Source organism: Lotus japonicus, chromosome 4 (genome assembly GCF_012489685.1).
Source record: "Lotus japonicus ecotype B-129 chromosome 4, LjGifu_v1.2".
NCBI lineage: Eukaryota > Viridiplantae > Streptophyta > Magnoliopsida > Fabales > Fabaceae > Lotus > Lotus japonicus.
In genome coordinates, this window is record NC_080044.1 from 82,363,250 (window position 1) to 82,379,741 (window position 16,492).

Here is a 16,492-nt window from a genome sequence, read left to right on the forward strand (position 1 = left end):
AAGGTGCGGCAGATGGGTGATGGTCCACCGTAAGATCCTGTGCGCGAAGCAGGGAGCCATAACCCACGTTTTTTGTCTTTTATACTGCAAGAGTTTATCTAGCGCGGTCGCGCACACTATAAGCGTTAGTCGCGCGAAATCTGATATGTTTAATTTCAGAGAGTTGACAAGTGGCGCGATCATGCTACACGGTACATGTAAACTCGCGCGCTCGCAGCACAGGATCACAGACTCATAATTTTTAATTAAATTTTGATTTTCTTTCTTTTTCCAAATCTTCTACTAATATAACAATAGAAATAAAATAAAATCATGAGAAGATCATAAAAGAAAATAATTAGAAGATAAAAATGAGATAATACCTAAAATAAACTTATCTTAAATTGTAATGAAAATAAATAAAAGATACATTGCAAAAAAAAGAAAATAAATAAAAGATAAAACTAATTCAAATCCTAATAAATTCCAGAAAATAATAGTTTGGTTGTAGTATTTAGATTGAAATGATAAAATAAAATAATTTAAGAAAGTTATTTTCTAATTTTAAAAATTGCTACAATTTGTGTAAATCCTGTTCCACTTAATTGTTACAATTAAGTTCTCAAATAATTTTACTCTTACTTAAATTTATATGATATTCACAATCCATCATCATAAACACCAAAATATTTAAATAAAAAAAATAAAATTTGAACATTTTTTTGCAAGTGACTATATGTATTTTTAAAATGAATATTTTAAATATACAGTTTTAATTTAACAAGATCTGTATCAATTTAACAGTGAATAGTCAATATCTTTTCCTTTTTTTGGTTTGATAGTCTTCTTAACCGTTAATATCTCGTCATTATAAATATGCAGCAGCAGCATATGCTTTTCCCCATTCAGAAAACACTGACAAGCAAACATAAATGGCTGGTGGAGGAATAGCAGATGGAGGGCCAAGGAAAAGGGCTCATCTTTATACGCACAAGTTCACTCCCTATTGCGCTGTCAATTGCTTCTTTGGATCTCTTGGTGGCTTTCTTTTCGGTTATAATCTCCGTGTTTCAGGTCTGTTTTCTATGATCTCTCTCGGTTATAGATTTTTTTTCTTTTCAAAGTAATAAAATAAACCAAACCCTGTTTCTGCATTGTCTCTTTCTTTTTATTTATTCACTATCACTGATTAATGGTTAGTATTGTATTGTTATTAGAAAATTCACCATAAGTCTTACGCATGAATGTTAATGTTATTATTCATATTCATGTTGCTGCACAGAAATTTACTTTACCTGGTGTGCTCATTTTTCAGATGGGGTGACTTCAAGGGATGATTTCCTCCAGGAATTCTTCCCAACAGTGTTGGAGAGGAAGAACATGCATCTGAAGGAGACTGATTATTGTAAATTTCATGATCAAGTTCTGACACTGTTTACATCATCACTTTATTTCTCAGCACTTTTCACAACATTCTTTGCATCCTACTTAACAAGAAAGAAGGGCAGAAAGGCCAGTATCATAGTGGCAGCACATGGCTTCTTGGTTGGAGCTATCCTCAGTACATGTGCAAAGAGCATTGCAACGCTGATCATTGCTAGGATCCTTCTTGGTGTAGGCATTGGATTTGGCAACCAAGTAAGTGAATTGATGCAAAATACATATAGATCATCATTGATATTGACATAATAATTACTTGAACCAATTAATGATAAACATGTGTATGCTTGGTTCCTCGCCTCAGAATCAATTATTTTCACCGAGTAAAATCACTTTTGGATGATATATGCATGTTTGGATATTCCGTGGAAAACCACGGTGGTGAGGCCAAAATCACGGGGAACCGTCGCAAAAAGCTAAGGAAAGTTGTTTCTGTCCTGCGTGATTTTGGCTTCGCCGTGATTTTGCACAGTGATTTGGCTTGAGAGTCTTCCTGGAGAAGAATCAATTCTTTATAGAAGCTAGAGAGAGTAGCTTTTGTGTTAGATAGAATCAGTTGTGAGATTTTACAACAGGATTTTACGGTATTTACCCTACAAAAATCACTTTTTTCATGGATGTATGATGTATCCAAACAGAAATCACTTCACTCTCAACTCACTTTTCCCAAAATCAATTGTGATAACACATATGCATCTCGTTACTTATTTTCTTACAGACACACCTAATTATGCAGGCTATTCCTTTGTACCTATCTGAAATGGCTCCAGCTAAAACCCGTGGAGCTGTGAACCAACTGTTTCAGTTGACAACCTGTGCTGGAATTCTAATAGCAAGCCTCATGAATTATTCCACTGAAACAATCTACCCCGGTGGATGGAGAATATCAATGGGTTTTGCAGCTTTTCCAGCAATGATTATGCTTAAGGGAGGTATTCTTTGTGCTGAGACGCCTAACAGCCTTGTGGAACAAGGATGGTTAGAGGAAGCAAGGAGGGTATTGGAGAACGTTAGAGGAACCAAGAATGTTGATGCTGAATTTGAAGATCTTAAGGATGCAAGTGAACAAGCAAGAGCCATCACTAGTCCATTTAGGACACTCCTTCAGAGGAAGTACACGCCTCAACTAGTAATAGGTGCCTTGGGAATTCCAGCATTCCAGCAACTAACTGGGAACAATTCCATCCTCTTCCTTGCCCCTGTCATTTTCCAGAGTCTTGGATTTGGTAACAATGCAGCTCTCTTTTTATCTTTCATTACCATTGGAGCTCTACTTGTTGCCACTGTGATCTCCATGTTTTTAGTTGACAAGTTTGGTAGAAGAAAATTCTTTATGGAAGCTGGTTTTGAAATGATATGCTGCATGGTAACTAACTACATTTTGTCCTATATAGTATATAGCATGTTTGGATCAGCTTATTTTTCATCATAAACAAGTTTGACTCCCAGAAACAAGCTTCAACCCATAATCGATTTTGACTTTAGAATTGATTTTAAGTGCATGTTTGGAAATTCTTCTACAATTGATTCTAAAGTTAGAATCAATTTAACGGTAGAATTTATTCTGATTTAAAAGTTGATCTAAACATGCTATTAGTCTCATTCAACAAATGCTATACTAACCAGTGCTTATATTGAATTGTTTATGTGACTTTATTTTTGTTGATTTGCAGATTTGTATTGCTGTGGTTTTGGCTCTGGAGTTTGGACATGGTAAAGAGCTCTCTAAAGGAGTCAGTACCTTCCTTGTTGTGGTGATTTTCTTGTTTGTGTTGGCATATGGAAGATCTTGGGGTCCCCTAGGGTGGTTGGTTCCAAGTGAGCTGTTTCCATTGGAGATAAGGTCAGCTGGACAGAGTATTGTGGTCTGTGTCAACATGATCTTCACTGCTCTTGTTGCACAATTGTTTCTCGTGTCACTCTGTCACCTCAAATATGGGATCTTTTTGCTGTTTGGTGGCTTAATTGTGGTCATGAGTTGCTTTATCTTCTTCCTTTTGCCGGAAACAAAACAAGTTCCGATCGAGGAGATTTATCTTCTTTTTGAAGACCACTGGTTCTGGAAGAAAATTGTGAGGACAGACCAAGATCTTAAGCATCAAATGGGAAGCCAACAAACAGACCAAGATCTTGAGCATCAAATGGAATGCCAACAACTTTTTAACATTCCCAACAAGATAGATTGAACATTTTTAGTTTCTCCTTTTGTTTTTGGTCAATTGTGTATGTTTTCTTTATAGGCATTTCTTTTAAATATGGTCGGTTTAATGATTATTGACTCTATTTTCCTCAACAACGAGAACCTGTTAATACTAAAAAGACCATTTAAGCTATGTTTAAATTGATAGAAAAAGGAACAATGGAATAAAATACTAGTTAACAGCTACTACTCTTCGAATTATTTATAATATAATAGAATGGAATACTTTTTTTTTTGTAGATCTTTTTTTTTTGAGAACAAAGCAGATTTATTGAATAGGAAAAAAGATGGAGACAAACCCCCCCCCAACTGGGCTGTTACATAACAATGGAAGAATTAAAATAAACAAGCTCTTTTGTGAAAGCAGCACCACATTTCGTCAATCTGTCTGCGCTAGTGTTTGCTTCACGGAAAATGTGAGAGACTTTGAGACAATTTACCTCCACAACCCAACAGTCAATTTGATTTAGGAGATTAAGAAGCTTCCAAGGTCTATTGGAATGGTTATTGACCCAACCGACGGCAAGCGAAGAGTCACTTTCAAGAACCAAATTCCTCAGATTTCTGGAAACACAGAACAGTAAAGCCTCATGAACAGCTTTAACCTCAGCTTCGAATGCAAATCCTTCCCCTATATTCTTAGAGAAGAAAGCCACCACTTCATTCAAAGAATTGAAAAGCACACCACCAATACCGCAAATACCAGGACTTCCCCTAGCAGCCCCGTCCACATTTATTTTAATTATACCAGCATCCGGAGGAACCCAAACAGCAGTTCGAATTTTCTGTGGCCTCGCAGGGAATCTAATGGACTCGAAATTCCTGGACAACTGATCAATAGAATAAGAACAAGTCTGCAAGAGAGGGAGAGCCCACCAACCAATCTTGAGAATATGCGCATCCCACACCTCAGTAGCCGAAAATTGTTTCTGATTGAAGCAAGAGTCATTGCGCGAAAGCCATAAGGACCACACCATGGCATAAGGAATTAAACTCCACAGTGTTTTACCAGTGTTTTGTAGATCTAGAATGGCTTTCTATTTGTTTGTTTTTTATACATCAGAAGTGGGCTTTCAATTTGTTAAGAAGATAACAATTAAACATTATATTTATATTATTTAAGAAGTGGGCTTTCTATTTGTTTTTTTTTTATACATCAGAAGTGGGCTTACAATCTATTAACAATTAAGCTTTGAAAAAAAAAAGAGGGAAGAACAATTAAGGGAAAAACACTAGTTAAAAATAAAAGTACTCAAATAATAAGCAACAATACAGCTTTACTAAGCAGTAAAAGTGAAATTACATCAAAATACTAATAAACTCCATGTATCCCCAGCTACTACAGTGAAAGATGAAGATAGTGATACCAAGCAGTAAAAGTGAAATTACATCAAAATACTAATAAACTCCATGGATGTGATGCTAAGCAGTAAAAGTGAAATTACATCAAAATACTAATAAGCTACTACAATAATACTAAGCAGTAAAAGTGAAATGAAGGATGAAGATAGTGAAATGAAGATGAAAATACTAAGCAGTAAAAGTGAAATGAAGGATGAAGATAGTGAAATGAAGATGAAAATACTAAGCAGTATCAAAATACTAATAAACTCCATGAATCCGCAGCCACCTCGCTCAAGCTCGTTACCACCGCCATGAACTAAGTCACCAGTCACCACACTAAAAATAAAATGTGTAAAAGTGAAATAAAAAACAGATCCGTAATTAAATTAACCACATAACTTGATGAGAACATAACTTGATGATTTACGCACGTACCTATACTTTTCAGTACATTCGTCCGACCATATTGACATTTCAATGGTATGTTTTACAGAAAATGTTTAGTTAATTGAAAAATGTGTATCAGATAATAAATCAAAACGTACCGCGAACCCAAATGATGTACCAACTATGTATACCTCCTCGTACCGAATACTTTACAAGTTGCGTACCACGTACTCGTTTCCGTACCACGTACCGGAGCGTATGGCGAATCCGGTAACTATGGAACATACACAAACTTGGAGTAAATAGGGAGAAGCCACCTACCAGCAAAGCTATAATGTGTACGTAATATGGTGAATATCCCTGAATCGTCAGCGCATTGACATCAGTTAGTTTCGGTGAGGAGGAGAATCTGTATCCCACGACAGCAACATGAACCGGCCCTAGAAATTCGGTCTTCAACTTCTTCTCCAGGAGCTCAATAGCGATACCAAGGTAGGGGACGAACACGAAAAACATGATTTGTTGAAGAAACGTCAGATTCCCAATTTGTTTCTTTTCGTGGGAATGGAGATGATGCCCGTTTTGGAGGTGACAGAGAGAAATAGCCGGTCTTGACATTGTAGAAGTAGGTCATAGCGAAGAAGTACAATTTTCTGATAATTTTCCAGCTAGTTGGGGTGTTGAACATGGTCTTAAAATCATCACACCTACTCCAAAGTAGAGAAATCCACACAAAAAATGGAGCCACTACAAGCGCGACGACTGCATCTGCTATGGTTTGGTCATCGGCCTGGGTTCATTGTATCGAACAGAAAAAAGAAAACAAAAAAGTATTGATTTCATTTCATATATATAGAACTGTTCATTTCATTCAATAGTCAATCAATCATGGCGATCAAATTCCACAAGAAAACTTTCTTATGTGCATCTACTATGGTTATGGACGTGGTCATCGGTCTGGGTTCATTGTATCGATCACTCAGTGTCAGAGCTGTTACGCTCGGATTTGCGTACATCACGCTTGCAGTGGCTGCCTTTTTGGTGTGGATTTCTCTACTTTGGAGTAGGTGTGATAATTTTAAGACCATGTTCAACACCCCAACTGGCTGAAAAATTATCAGAAAATTGTACTTCTTCGCTCTCACCTACTTCTACAACGTCAACACCGGCTTTTTCTCTCAGCCACCTCCAGAACGGGCACCATCTCCACGAAAAGCAACAAATTGGGAATCTGACGTTATTGATGAAGATGTGATGTCATTCGTGTTTTTCGTGTTCATCACCTACCTTGGTATCACTATTGAGCTCCTGGAGAAGAAGCTCAAGACAGGAGTTTTTGGGCCCATTCATGTTGCTGCTATGGGATATGAATTCTCGTTCTCACCAAAGTTAACTGATGCTAATGCGCTGACGATTCAGGGATATTCACCATATTACATACACATTGTAGCTTTGTTGGGAGGTGGCTTCTCCCTATATACTCCAAGTTTGTGTATGTTTCATAGTTACTGGTTCGCCATACGCTCTGGTACGTGGTATGGGAACGGGTACGTGGTACACAACTTGTAAAGTATTCGGTACGAGGAGGTATACATAGTTGGTACACCATTTGGGTTCGCGGTACATTTTGATTTATTAACTTATACACATTTTTCAATTAACTAAACATTTTCTGTAAAACATACCATTGAAATGTCAATATGGTAAGGTTAAATATATATTATTGACTTGAAAGTTGAAACGCCAATCAAGTGTTTTTGTTGCTGCAATAAATACTTTACTTTTTCCATGTGGGTAGGCGGTGCTAGATTCTAACAATTTCATGTGTTTGGCATTCCAACAAAAGCAATTTTAACATAAAAGTCAGAGCACCAATTGAAAGTACCAGTACATGAATTCTAGAGAACCAGTACGTAAATGGTACTTTCAATTGGTGTTCCGATTTTTATGTTGATGAGTGGTATGGTCTGGAAGAAATAAACAAGTGGAAGGATGCTCTAGCCCGTTCAGCTGGACTCAAAGGCACGGGTGTAGATGACAAGAGGTGACTAATTTTGGCCTTGATTAAACTTAGAGTTAATATTGCACTTTTAATCAATTTTAATATATTATTTACATATTATTAAAATATTTTAGGACAATGATGAGTTAGGGAAATGTATAAACTTGAAGGTTTAAAAGTTAAATAACCCAATATTTCCAATTCATTCATTTGTATGAATATTTTTGTATGTTATAGTTTGATTTTTGTATCTGAATATTGTTTTGCTTGCTATCACAACAGTTTTGATGTGTATAGTAGTATTGTGATCTATATTTTACAAATTAAAAGCAACAAATATGACACCATTATATTTCCCTACCAAATGTTGTTCGATTCTTCATTCATATCGTAGAATGGAAGACTAATGCTTTAGTTACTTTTATATATTCCAGACCAAAAACCAAGGTTATTCACAGTATTGTGGAAGATATTTTAAGTAAATTGAATCGTTCTTTTCCAAGTGATACTCAAGGAATGGTTGGAATTGAGAAGCATATGGCACAAATCAAGACCTTGTTGCAACTTGAGTCAGAAAATGTTCGGATCATTGGAATTTGGGGCATGGGAGGAATATGTAAATCTACACTGGCTCAGGCAGTACATAACATTCTGGGGAGCCAATTCAGTTCCATACGCTTGATTATGAATGCTCAACAAGAAATAGACAGAGATGGAATAGACTCCCTACGTAAAAAATACTTATCAGAACTTCTAGGGGAAGATATTCACTCAAATGGATTAAAGTATGCAATTGAAATGGTCAAACGGGAAAAGGTTCTCCTTATTCTTGATGACATCAAAAATTCGTGTCAAATTCAAGAATTAATTGGGGGCGTGGAAACTTCGGCCAGGGCAGTAGAATCATTGTGACTAGCAGAGACATGCAGGTGTTTAGGAATGCTGGAGCTGATAAAACATATGAAGTCAAGAAGATGGATTACCAAGATTCTAGACAGCTCTTCAGTTTAAATGCCTTTAAACAAATCTGTCCCCTGGAGAGTTATGCAGACTTGGTAGAAAAGGTATTACAATATGCTCAAGGGGTTCCATTAGCTCTCAAAGTTTTAGGCTCACTGCTTTGTGGTCAAGAGATGAAAACATGGGAAGATGAGTTGGAAAAGTTGAAAGTGCTTCCCAATGTTGATATTTTTAATGTGTTGATATTAAGTTATGAGGGCTTGGACCGTTTGTAGAAGGACATATTTCAGCTTCATCCAAGGCATCAGATTCCCAATTTGTTGGCTTATGTGGGAATGGAGATGATGCCCTTACTGGAGGTGGGAGAGACAGATAACGAGTGTTCACATTGAAAAAGTAGGTTAGACCAAAGATGTACAGCTTACCGATAATTTTCCAAGCAGGTTTGTTGAACATAGTCTTAAACTCAGCGCATCTACTCCAAAACAAAGAGATCCAGACAAAAAATGCAACGAGGGTGACGACAACATTGATGGTGTAGGCTGATTTGAGGGTAGCAGCTTTCACATTGAGTAGTTGGTACAACGAACCCATACCTATGACCACAATCAGAAGCATGACAGAAGAGCAGAAAAAGATTTTTTTGGTAAAATTTAATGGTGGCCATGATTGATTGATGACAGAAGAAGGTTTTCTCTGTGATGTGTCAGTGTGAGTACAAGACACAAGGAAAATGAATAGTTCCTCTATATAGAGAAAGAAAGCGAGGGGAGAATGTCGAATGCGTGTCGGTAATTTGCTGTTAAAAATAAATAAAAAATAAAAATAAAAATACAATGTAAGTTGGTTGCGGGTGGGGACCACCCACGTGACCCTGCTCCTGCTTCCTTTGCACCCTTGGATTGAATTTATGATTTATCAATACAATATTTAATTTTAGTGGGAACATAAAAGAACAAAAATGCCATCACAGCTTCATCCAAGGCATCAGATTCCCAATTTGTTGGTTTATGTGGGAATGGAGATGATGCCCTTACTGGAGGTGGGAGAGACAGATAACCAGTGCTCACTTTAAAAAAGTAGGTTAGACCAAAGATGTACAGCTTACCGATAATTTTCCAAGCAGGTTTGTTGAACATAGTCTTAAACTCAGCGCATCTACTCCAAAGCAAAGAGATCCAGACCAAAAATGCAGAGACGACGAGGGTGACGACAACATTGATGGTGTAGGCTGATTTGAGGGTAGCAGCTTTCACATGGAGTACTCAGTACAACGAACTCAGACCTATGACCACAATCAGAAGCATGACAGAAGAGCAGAAGTAGGTTTTTTGGTAAAATTTAATGGCGGCCATGATTGATTGATTGATGACAGAAGAAGAGAAGAAGAAGGTTTTCTCTGTGATGTGTCAGTGTGAGTAGTAGAAGGAAAATGAATAGTTCTATATAGAGAAAGAAAGCGAGGGAAGAATGCCGAATGCGTGTTGGTAATTTTGTAACATCCTGACTTGACGACTGGCCTCACGGTACCAACACGAGTCTTTTCAGCGCGCTTTGTCCTCACTCGCACGCTTCCCGAGAAAACTTCCCAGGAGGTCACCCATCATAATATTGCTCCAAGGCTAGCACACTTAACCATGGAGTTCTTATGAGTTGGGCTCCCGAAAAGAAGTTGCAACTTGTTGTTATGGGTAGTACAATCAAATCATATATGCCCTCCTCAACTGTATAGTCCATCCCTACACAATCTCGGAATACCTCTAGTTCGGGTGTGAGATCGGTTCATTCATGTGCCCCTCCGCCTAGAAGCCTGCCAGGAGCCGCTCCTTGTCCGTGCCTCACTGCACCGGCGATCACTCCCCGCCCTCGTCAGCCCCGGGCGTCACAGGCATTGTAACATCCTGACTTGACGACTGGCCTCACGGTAACAACACGAGTCTTTTCAGCGAAGTCAGGATGTTACAATTGGTATCAGAGCTGACCTCTCACAGTACGGTGTGGTTCGGGGACGAACCAAGCGGAAGTTGGTGGGCCTGTGACGCCCGGGGCTGATGAGGGCGGGGAGTGATCGCCGGTGCAGTGAGGCACGGACAAGGAGCGGCTCCTGGAAGACTTCTAGGCGGAGGGGCACATGAATGAACCGATCTCACACCCGAACTAGAGGTATTTCGAGAGTGTGTAGGGATGGACTATACAGTTGAGGAGGGCGTATATGATTTGATTTTACTACCTATAACAACAAGTTGCAACTTTTTTCGGGAGCCCAACTCATAATAACTCCATGGTTAAGTGTGCTAGCCTTGGAGCAATATTATGATGGGTGACCTCCTGGGAAGTTTTCCCGGGAAGCGCGCGAGTGAGGACAAAGCGCGCTGAAAAGACTCGTGTTGTTACCGTGAGGCCAGTCGTCAAGTCAGGATGTTACAATTGCCTGTGACGCCAGGGGCTGACGAGGGCGGGGAGTGATCGCCGGTGCAGTGAGTCACGGTGATGAGCAATATTTTACCCATTTTACATAGCCTTAATTTGCCATTATTAATGATTATTCGTAATTAATTGACCTTGCTTGACAATGATTTATATTATTTGGTCTAATTACGTTTATTCTTATTTTCATGTCTTATTTGACATCAAGGGCATTTTGGAGATTTGCGGAATGAAGATTTAATTGTGCTGGAGTGAAGATTGTATTTTAGGAAATATTATGATTTAATTTCGGAATAAATTAAGTTTGATATCTTTAGGATTCAAACTTATTTAGGTTGTTATTTTAAAACTCTATCTTTAGGATTTGTTGTTATCTTTTAGGATTTGATTTTGATTAGGATTTGTGATCTCAGCTCTTATTTAAGGGTTTGTGCTAAGAGAAACAATTACCTTTTGCCTTCTGCTATTATTTAATATAATTTCGTTTTTCAGTAATTATTAGAGCTCTGCTAGGGTTTATGCTTTTATTCCCTGCTTCCTCCAAATTAATTGCTGAATTCGCCCCATCCATGGAAGGCTAATTCCCTTCGAACGAATTACTTTACAAAGTATATCGCGCTCTTGAGGTATAGTGCTTAATAGAATTCGCCTGATTAGTTTTCTTCATCTCTACTTCTGGCTTAGGTTTGCTTAATTCCTTATGAATATAAATAGAAGATGATGTATGTTCGCTTAGTTCATATTAGGGCGTAAACGATTCTTAATCGCTTAGTTTAGGAATCTGTGAATTAGTTATCGCTTAGTTAATTAATTCTCATGAACTAGGAAACTAATAATAAGAATTGATCTTTAGATACCCGTGATTGAGCAGCGATATACTGAACAAAGGGATTCGTCCGTCTTTACTTGATTTTATTAATCTGTTTTACTTTCTGCTAGTCCTTGAAACTGAATCACAAAACCCCCCTTTGAGTGTGTGCGTTTGTGCGTTTTTAATATTGAGTCTTTGTTGAAACGATAATCCATGGGAAACGACCTAGGAGTCACTTCCTAGTTACTACAGTTTTCTAAATTAATTATTTGTATCGGGTACGACCTCGATCACACGGACAAGGAGCGACTCCTGGCAGGCTTCTAGGCGGAGGAGCACATGAATGAACCGATCTCACACCCGAACTAGAGGTATTCCGAGAATGTGTAGGGATGGACTATATAGTTGAGGAGGGCATATATGATTTGATTGTACCACCCATAACAATAAGTTGCAACTTCTTTTCGGGAGCCCAACTCATAAGAACTCCATGATTAAGTGTGCTAGCCTTGGAGCAATATTATGATGGGTGACCTCCTGGGAAATTTTCTCGGGAAGCGCGCGAGTGAGGACAAAGCGCGCTGAAAAGACTCGTGTTGTTACCGTGAGGCCAGTCGTCAAGTCAGGATGTTACAATAACTAGTTTTCGGGAGCCCAACTCATAAGAACTCCATGGTTAAGTGTGCTAGCCTTGGAGCAATACTATGATGGGTGACCTCCTGGGAAGTTTTCTCAGGAAGCGCGCGAGTGAGGACAAAGCGCGCTGAAAAGACTCGTGTTGTTACCGTGAGGCCAGTCGTCAAGTCAGGATGTTACAAATTTGCTGTTAGAAAAAGGTAAATTCTGTGGTACCCTGAATTTTTTTGGGTATGATACCCGTATTGAGTAATTTAATAGATTATTATCATGTTATTCAAGGTAAATACTACATCTTTAGATTTGACTTTACTTATCAATTAACTTTATCTTATGAAATTCATATTTTAATGAAAAATGAATGAGTGGTGGAAACGAATGATGAAGATGCGCGTAAAATGACCATAGTTGATAGATGAATAAAACTCAGAAAACATAACTTGCAAATCTCACGTTCCTAAAAATGTAATGCTGCATTAATACGATAGAATAAAATCCAACTTTGAATCGGTATATTAAGTCTTTATTATCGAACGAACTCATTTTGGATACCACGCTTAAGCTGACTTAAGGTACTATAGCAAGCACCTAAAAAAAATAAAAAATAAAAATACAATGGAAGTTGGTTGCAGGTGGGGACCACCCACATGACCCTCCTCCCTGCTTCCTTTGCACCCTTGGATTGAATTTATCAATTGGCCATCAATCAATTAGGCATTTTGATGGAAATAAAAAAAGGGACCGTTCAATAAAGAAAAATTTACCACATAAATAAGGTGACCTCTAATATACACCACTTTTAGAGTGGTGCAATTTTACACAACTATTTTTAACCTGCTATAATAGGTCAACCCATCTTTTTTTTAAAGAAATTTAATATATAACAAATTTTTAATGATATTTTTTTCAAAAAAAATAATGTGTTGACCTGTTATAACCGGTCAAAGTAAGTGGTGTAAAATTGCACCACTCTAAAAGTGGTGCATATTAGAGACCCATAAATAAAGATAAGTTCGAATAAAAAAATATATTATTTATGCATAAATTTTATTTTAACGTATTCAAATAAATAAGTCATTCATTCCTTAGGTAACAAAAAAAAAACGTATTCAAATAAGTTTCAAATTTTAATATATTCAAATAAATATAAACTTAAAATAAATATGCTATTTTATCTTGATCTAATTTTATTGACATAGCAAAGTGACGGTCCCTTTTTCCATTTCAATTGATTGATAGCCAATTGATAAATCCAAGGGTCAAATTAAATTACTAGTATCAACCGTAACTATATGTGAAGGTATTTAAAAAATGTCCATTTGGGTAGCCCAGTGCAACATGACGTGGCAGCTGGGTTGCTTAAATTTAAGCAACGACTGCTTATTTAAGCAACGATTGCTTATTTTCTCTCTCCTTACTTTTTGACTAAAAAATCATATTTTCTCTTTCATTCATGTACTTGTATAGTGCCATTACCTTGAAATAATATAAATATAAGAGGTATAATGGGACCCAACTAAAAGTAAATTAAGCAACCGTGGTTGGAGCGAATTTTGCTTGGGTTGCTTAAATCCTATGTGTCAGTCTGGACCCACCGAAATAGTTTTTAAGCAACCCAACTAGCAACTATGCATTGGAGATGCTCTTAGCTTAATGTAACCATCAGGGAAAAAAAATAATGATTGCGAAGGAACCTCCACTATTCCGAGAAAAACGGACACTTTTCACAACCACAACAAACTCTTATTCGACAGTGATATTTTTTATTTTTTATTATTCGAATCATCCTCTTCCTTATCCACGTGCTATCCTTTCCTTCCCACCCTACTCGCGCATCAACCTCCTACCACGCGCCTGTGTTGACATATAATTAGAAATGACAAAAAAACCACACCCGCAGAGCCCGACCCAAACCCAACCCGAAATTACACGCGAAACTCATTTTTTTTTGGGTGTGAGTTGGATTTGGGTTTCACCCGAATTATAAAACTTATTTGGGTTTGTTCTGATATAAACCCTAAGTTCTAGACAAATGAGCAAAATACTTAGAGTGTTATTTTAGTGTGTAAAAGATGATTTACATAGAAGGAGGAGGTCTTCCTTTTATAGCAGGTCGACCTCTGAACCCTAACCGATATATTTATTACAATTGACCAACCATCCCCGCTGATGGGGCGTAATCTCTACTGTGTCGATTGACTTGTGGATCAATCACGTCCATCAAGGAATCCCTTCATCACCTGGTCGACTGACTTGGTGTCAGGCTGTGTTGGTCAGCGACAATCATGACCCTTGACCAAGCGCGTGATCAACGGTCGGGTTGCTTCCTCATCAACGGTTGGATGCCTTCGTAATAGAGTGTGCCTCTTCATTAGTCATCTAGCATGTAAGCCCAGACCTCACATGTCCAGCCCAAACTTCAGAGGGCAGCCTAGCCTTCCGGTAGGGACTTGACCATCCGGTCCAAAGTCCATAACGGTACAAGGTTCAGGTGTGAGATTGATTAAACTCGCACCCAAACCCAAACCCGAAGCCTTATGCATGTAATTACCAGCCCTTATATATATTATTAAAGTTACTAATAAGTATGGTTTTCTTTTTTTTTTTGGTACATCGGAAAGATAAATTGCGTCAGCTAGGAATCGATTCCTAGACCTCCCCTACCCAACCCATATGTCCTCCAGCTCCTACCACTTGAGCTATCATACGGGGACAAGTAGGGTTTTTTTTTTAATTAGACATTTAGAATTGCGATGTTTATAAATTTATGAATTATGTTGTATATAAGCTTATGTTCATGAACTATATTTTTCCTTTGTATTTGAAAGATGATGAAGTTTAATCTGCTTATGTTCATGTTGTTCTCTTATGCACAAGTTGTTTCCGGGTCTAATTTTTGAAACTTTTTGCGAGTTCGGTGCTCACATTGGGTTTTGCGTTTGAGTTTGAGTTTGAATTTAACTTTTACACTCACATTGGGTTTGACTGTTTGAGTTTGGATTCGAATTTGGGTGTTATGTTCGAATTTGAGTGTGGGAATGACTAAACCCACACCCACGGGGCCGTTGCCGACCCTACATACAATGTATATATGTTTGACATTCATATTTTTCTCTATTTTTTTCAAATGTTAACCGTTTGATATATATATATATATATTTTGTCACCATCAAATAGCATGTGCATGACCGCATGTATTATTTTATTAGACTGTTTCATCTTCAAGATTACTCAGATTCTATATTTAATTGGTTTCATAGCATGACACCATCCATCCCCCAATTAAAAATTAAAATAAAAAAAGGCTTAATACATCAGAAGGCCCCTGAAATTGTAAAGGGAATCAGTTCCAGGGCCTGTAAAATTTTTGCATCAAATTGGGTCCCTAAGAAATTTTTTTTAATTCAATTAAGGCCAAAATGTGTCTGATGCTGAAGTGGCTTCAATTTTAGCCTACTCAGCTTTTCCACGTGGCATTTTAAATTTTTTTTAATTGAAAAATTCTAAAACTTAATTTTTAAATCCAACTCATATATTTAAGCATAAATAAAAAAATAAAAACTTAATAAAATCTCTAATGTAAATAAAAACCTAAATCTAATTAAAAAAACCTAATCTAATCTTAATCTGTATCTTCATCCTCTAATACAAAAAAACTTTAATTACTAAATTAAATTAAATCAGTAATAAACAAATTCCTAATTAAATCCTTCACCCATCTTATTCATCATCCATTCTTCATCTCCAGATCTGTAGGTTACCCTTTAATTTCTAATTAAACCCAGTATAATTGTATTCTAGCTTCTAATCCAATCCACTCCAAACCCAGTAAATTCATTCCTTCATCCTTCACTTTCCACCAACTCCTCCCTCACACAACGTAATTCCTAATTTCACAATTCATTCCCCATTTATTTCATAACATCAGCACCTTAATCGAACTTTTTTACTACCATTCCTTTATATCACATTCAAGAACTATAAACCCAGAACCTCATCACCAACCCACAACCAAAACCCATAAACTTAAAGAAACCCAGAATTCTTCTTCAAACTTTTCCAGTGAAGGGTTGGCAAAAAGAATCAGCCAACCAACATCTTGCCTGAACCCAGATTCAACCCTCCACCTCATCCTCATCCTCATCCTCTTCTTCAGACTCCCTCACTCTCCCTGAAATACGACCATCCTCGACGTACGCCGTGCAGAGGGCCAGATTCAGGGTCGAGACAGCGAGCAATTTCCTCTGTGATTCACAGCAACCCACACCATGCCATCTTCATCTTCAACTGGGCCTCCAACCCTGAA

General features: G+C 37.6%; 1 protein-coding gene across 1 annotated transcript; it reads left to right on the forward strand.

Moving 5' to 3' along the window:
- The first annotated feature begins 869 nt into the window (after positions 1-869).
- On the forward strand, positions 870-3,793 carry LOC130713614 (sugar transport protein 14-like). The gene is made up of 4 exons (XM_057563392.1): positions 870-1,053; positions 1,295-1,617; positions 2,156-2,785; positions 3,093-3,793. The coding sequence occupies exons 1-4, from the start codon at positions 912-914 to the stop codon at positions 3,603-3,605; spliced, it is 1,608 nt and encodes a 535-aa protein (XP_057419375.1). The 5' UTR covers positions 870-911; the 3' UTR covers positions 3,606-3,793.
- Positions 3,794-16,492: the final 12,699 nt, after the last annotated feature.

Excerpts from the sequence above, each read along its gene's own strand:
- LOC130713614 (XM_057563392.1), top strand. The coding sequence starts at position 912 with ATGGCTGGTGGAGGAATAGCAGATGGAGGGCCAAGGAAAAGGGCTCAT. Across the intron at positions 1,054-1,294 it reads TTATAATCTCCGTGTTTCAG|ATGGGGTGACTTCAAGGGAT; the intron begins GTCTGTTTTCTA and ends CTCATTTTTCAG. Across the intron at positions 2,786-3,092 it reads TTGAAATGATATGCTGCATG|ATTTGTATTGCTGTGGTTTT; the intron begins GTAACTAACTAC and ends GTTGATTTGCAG.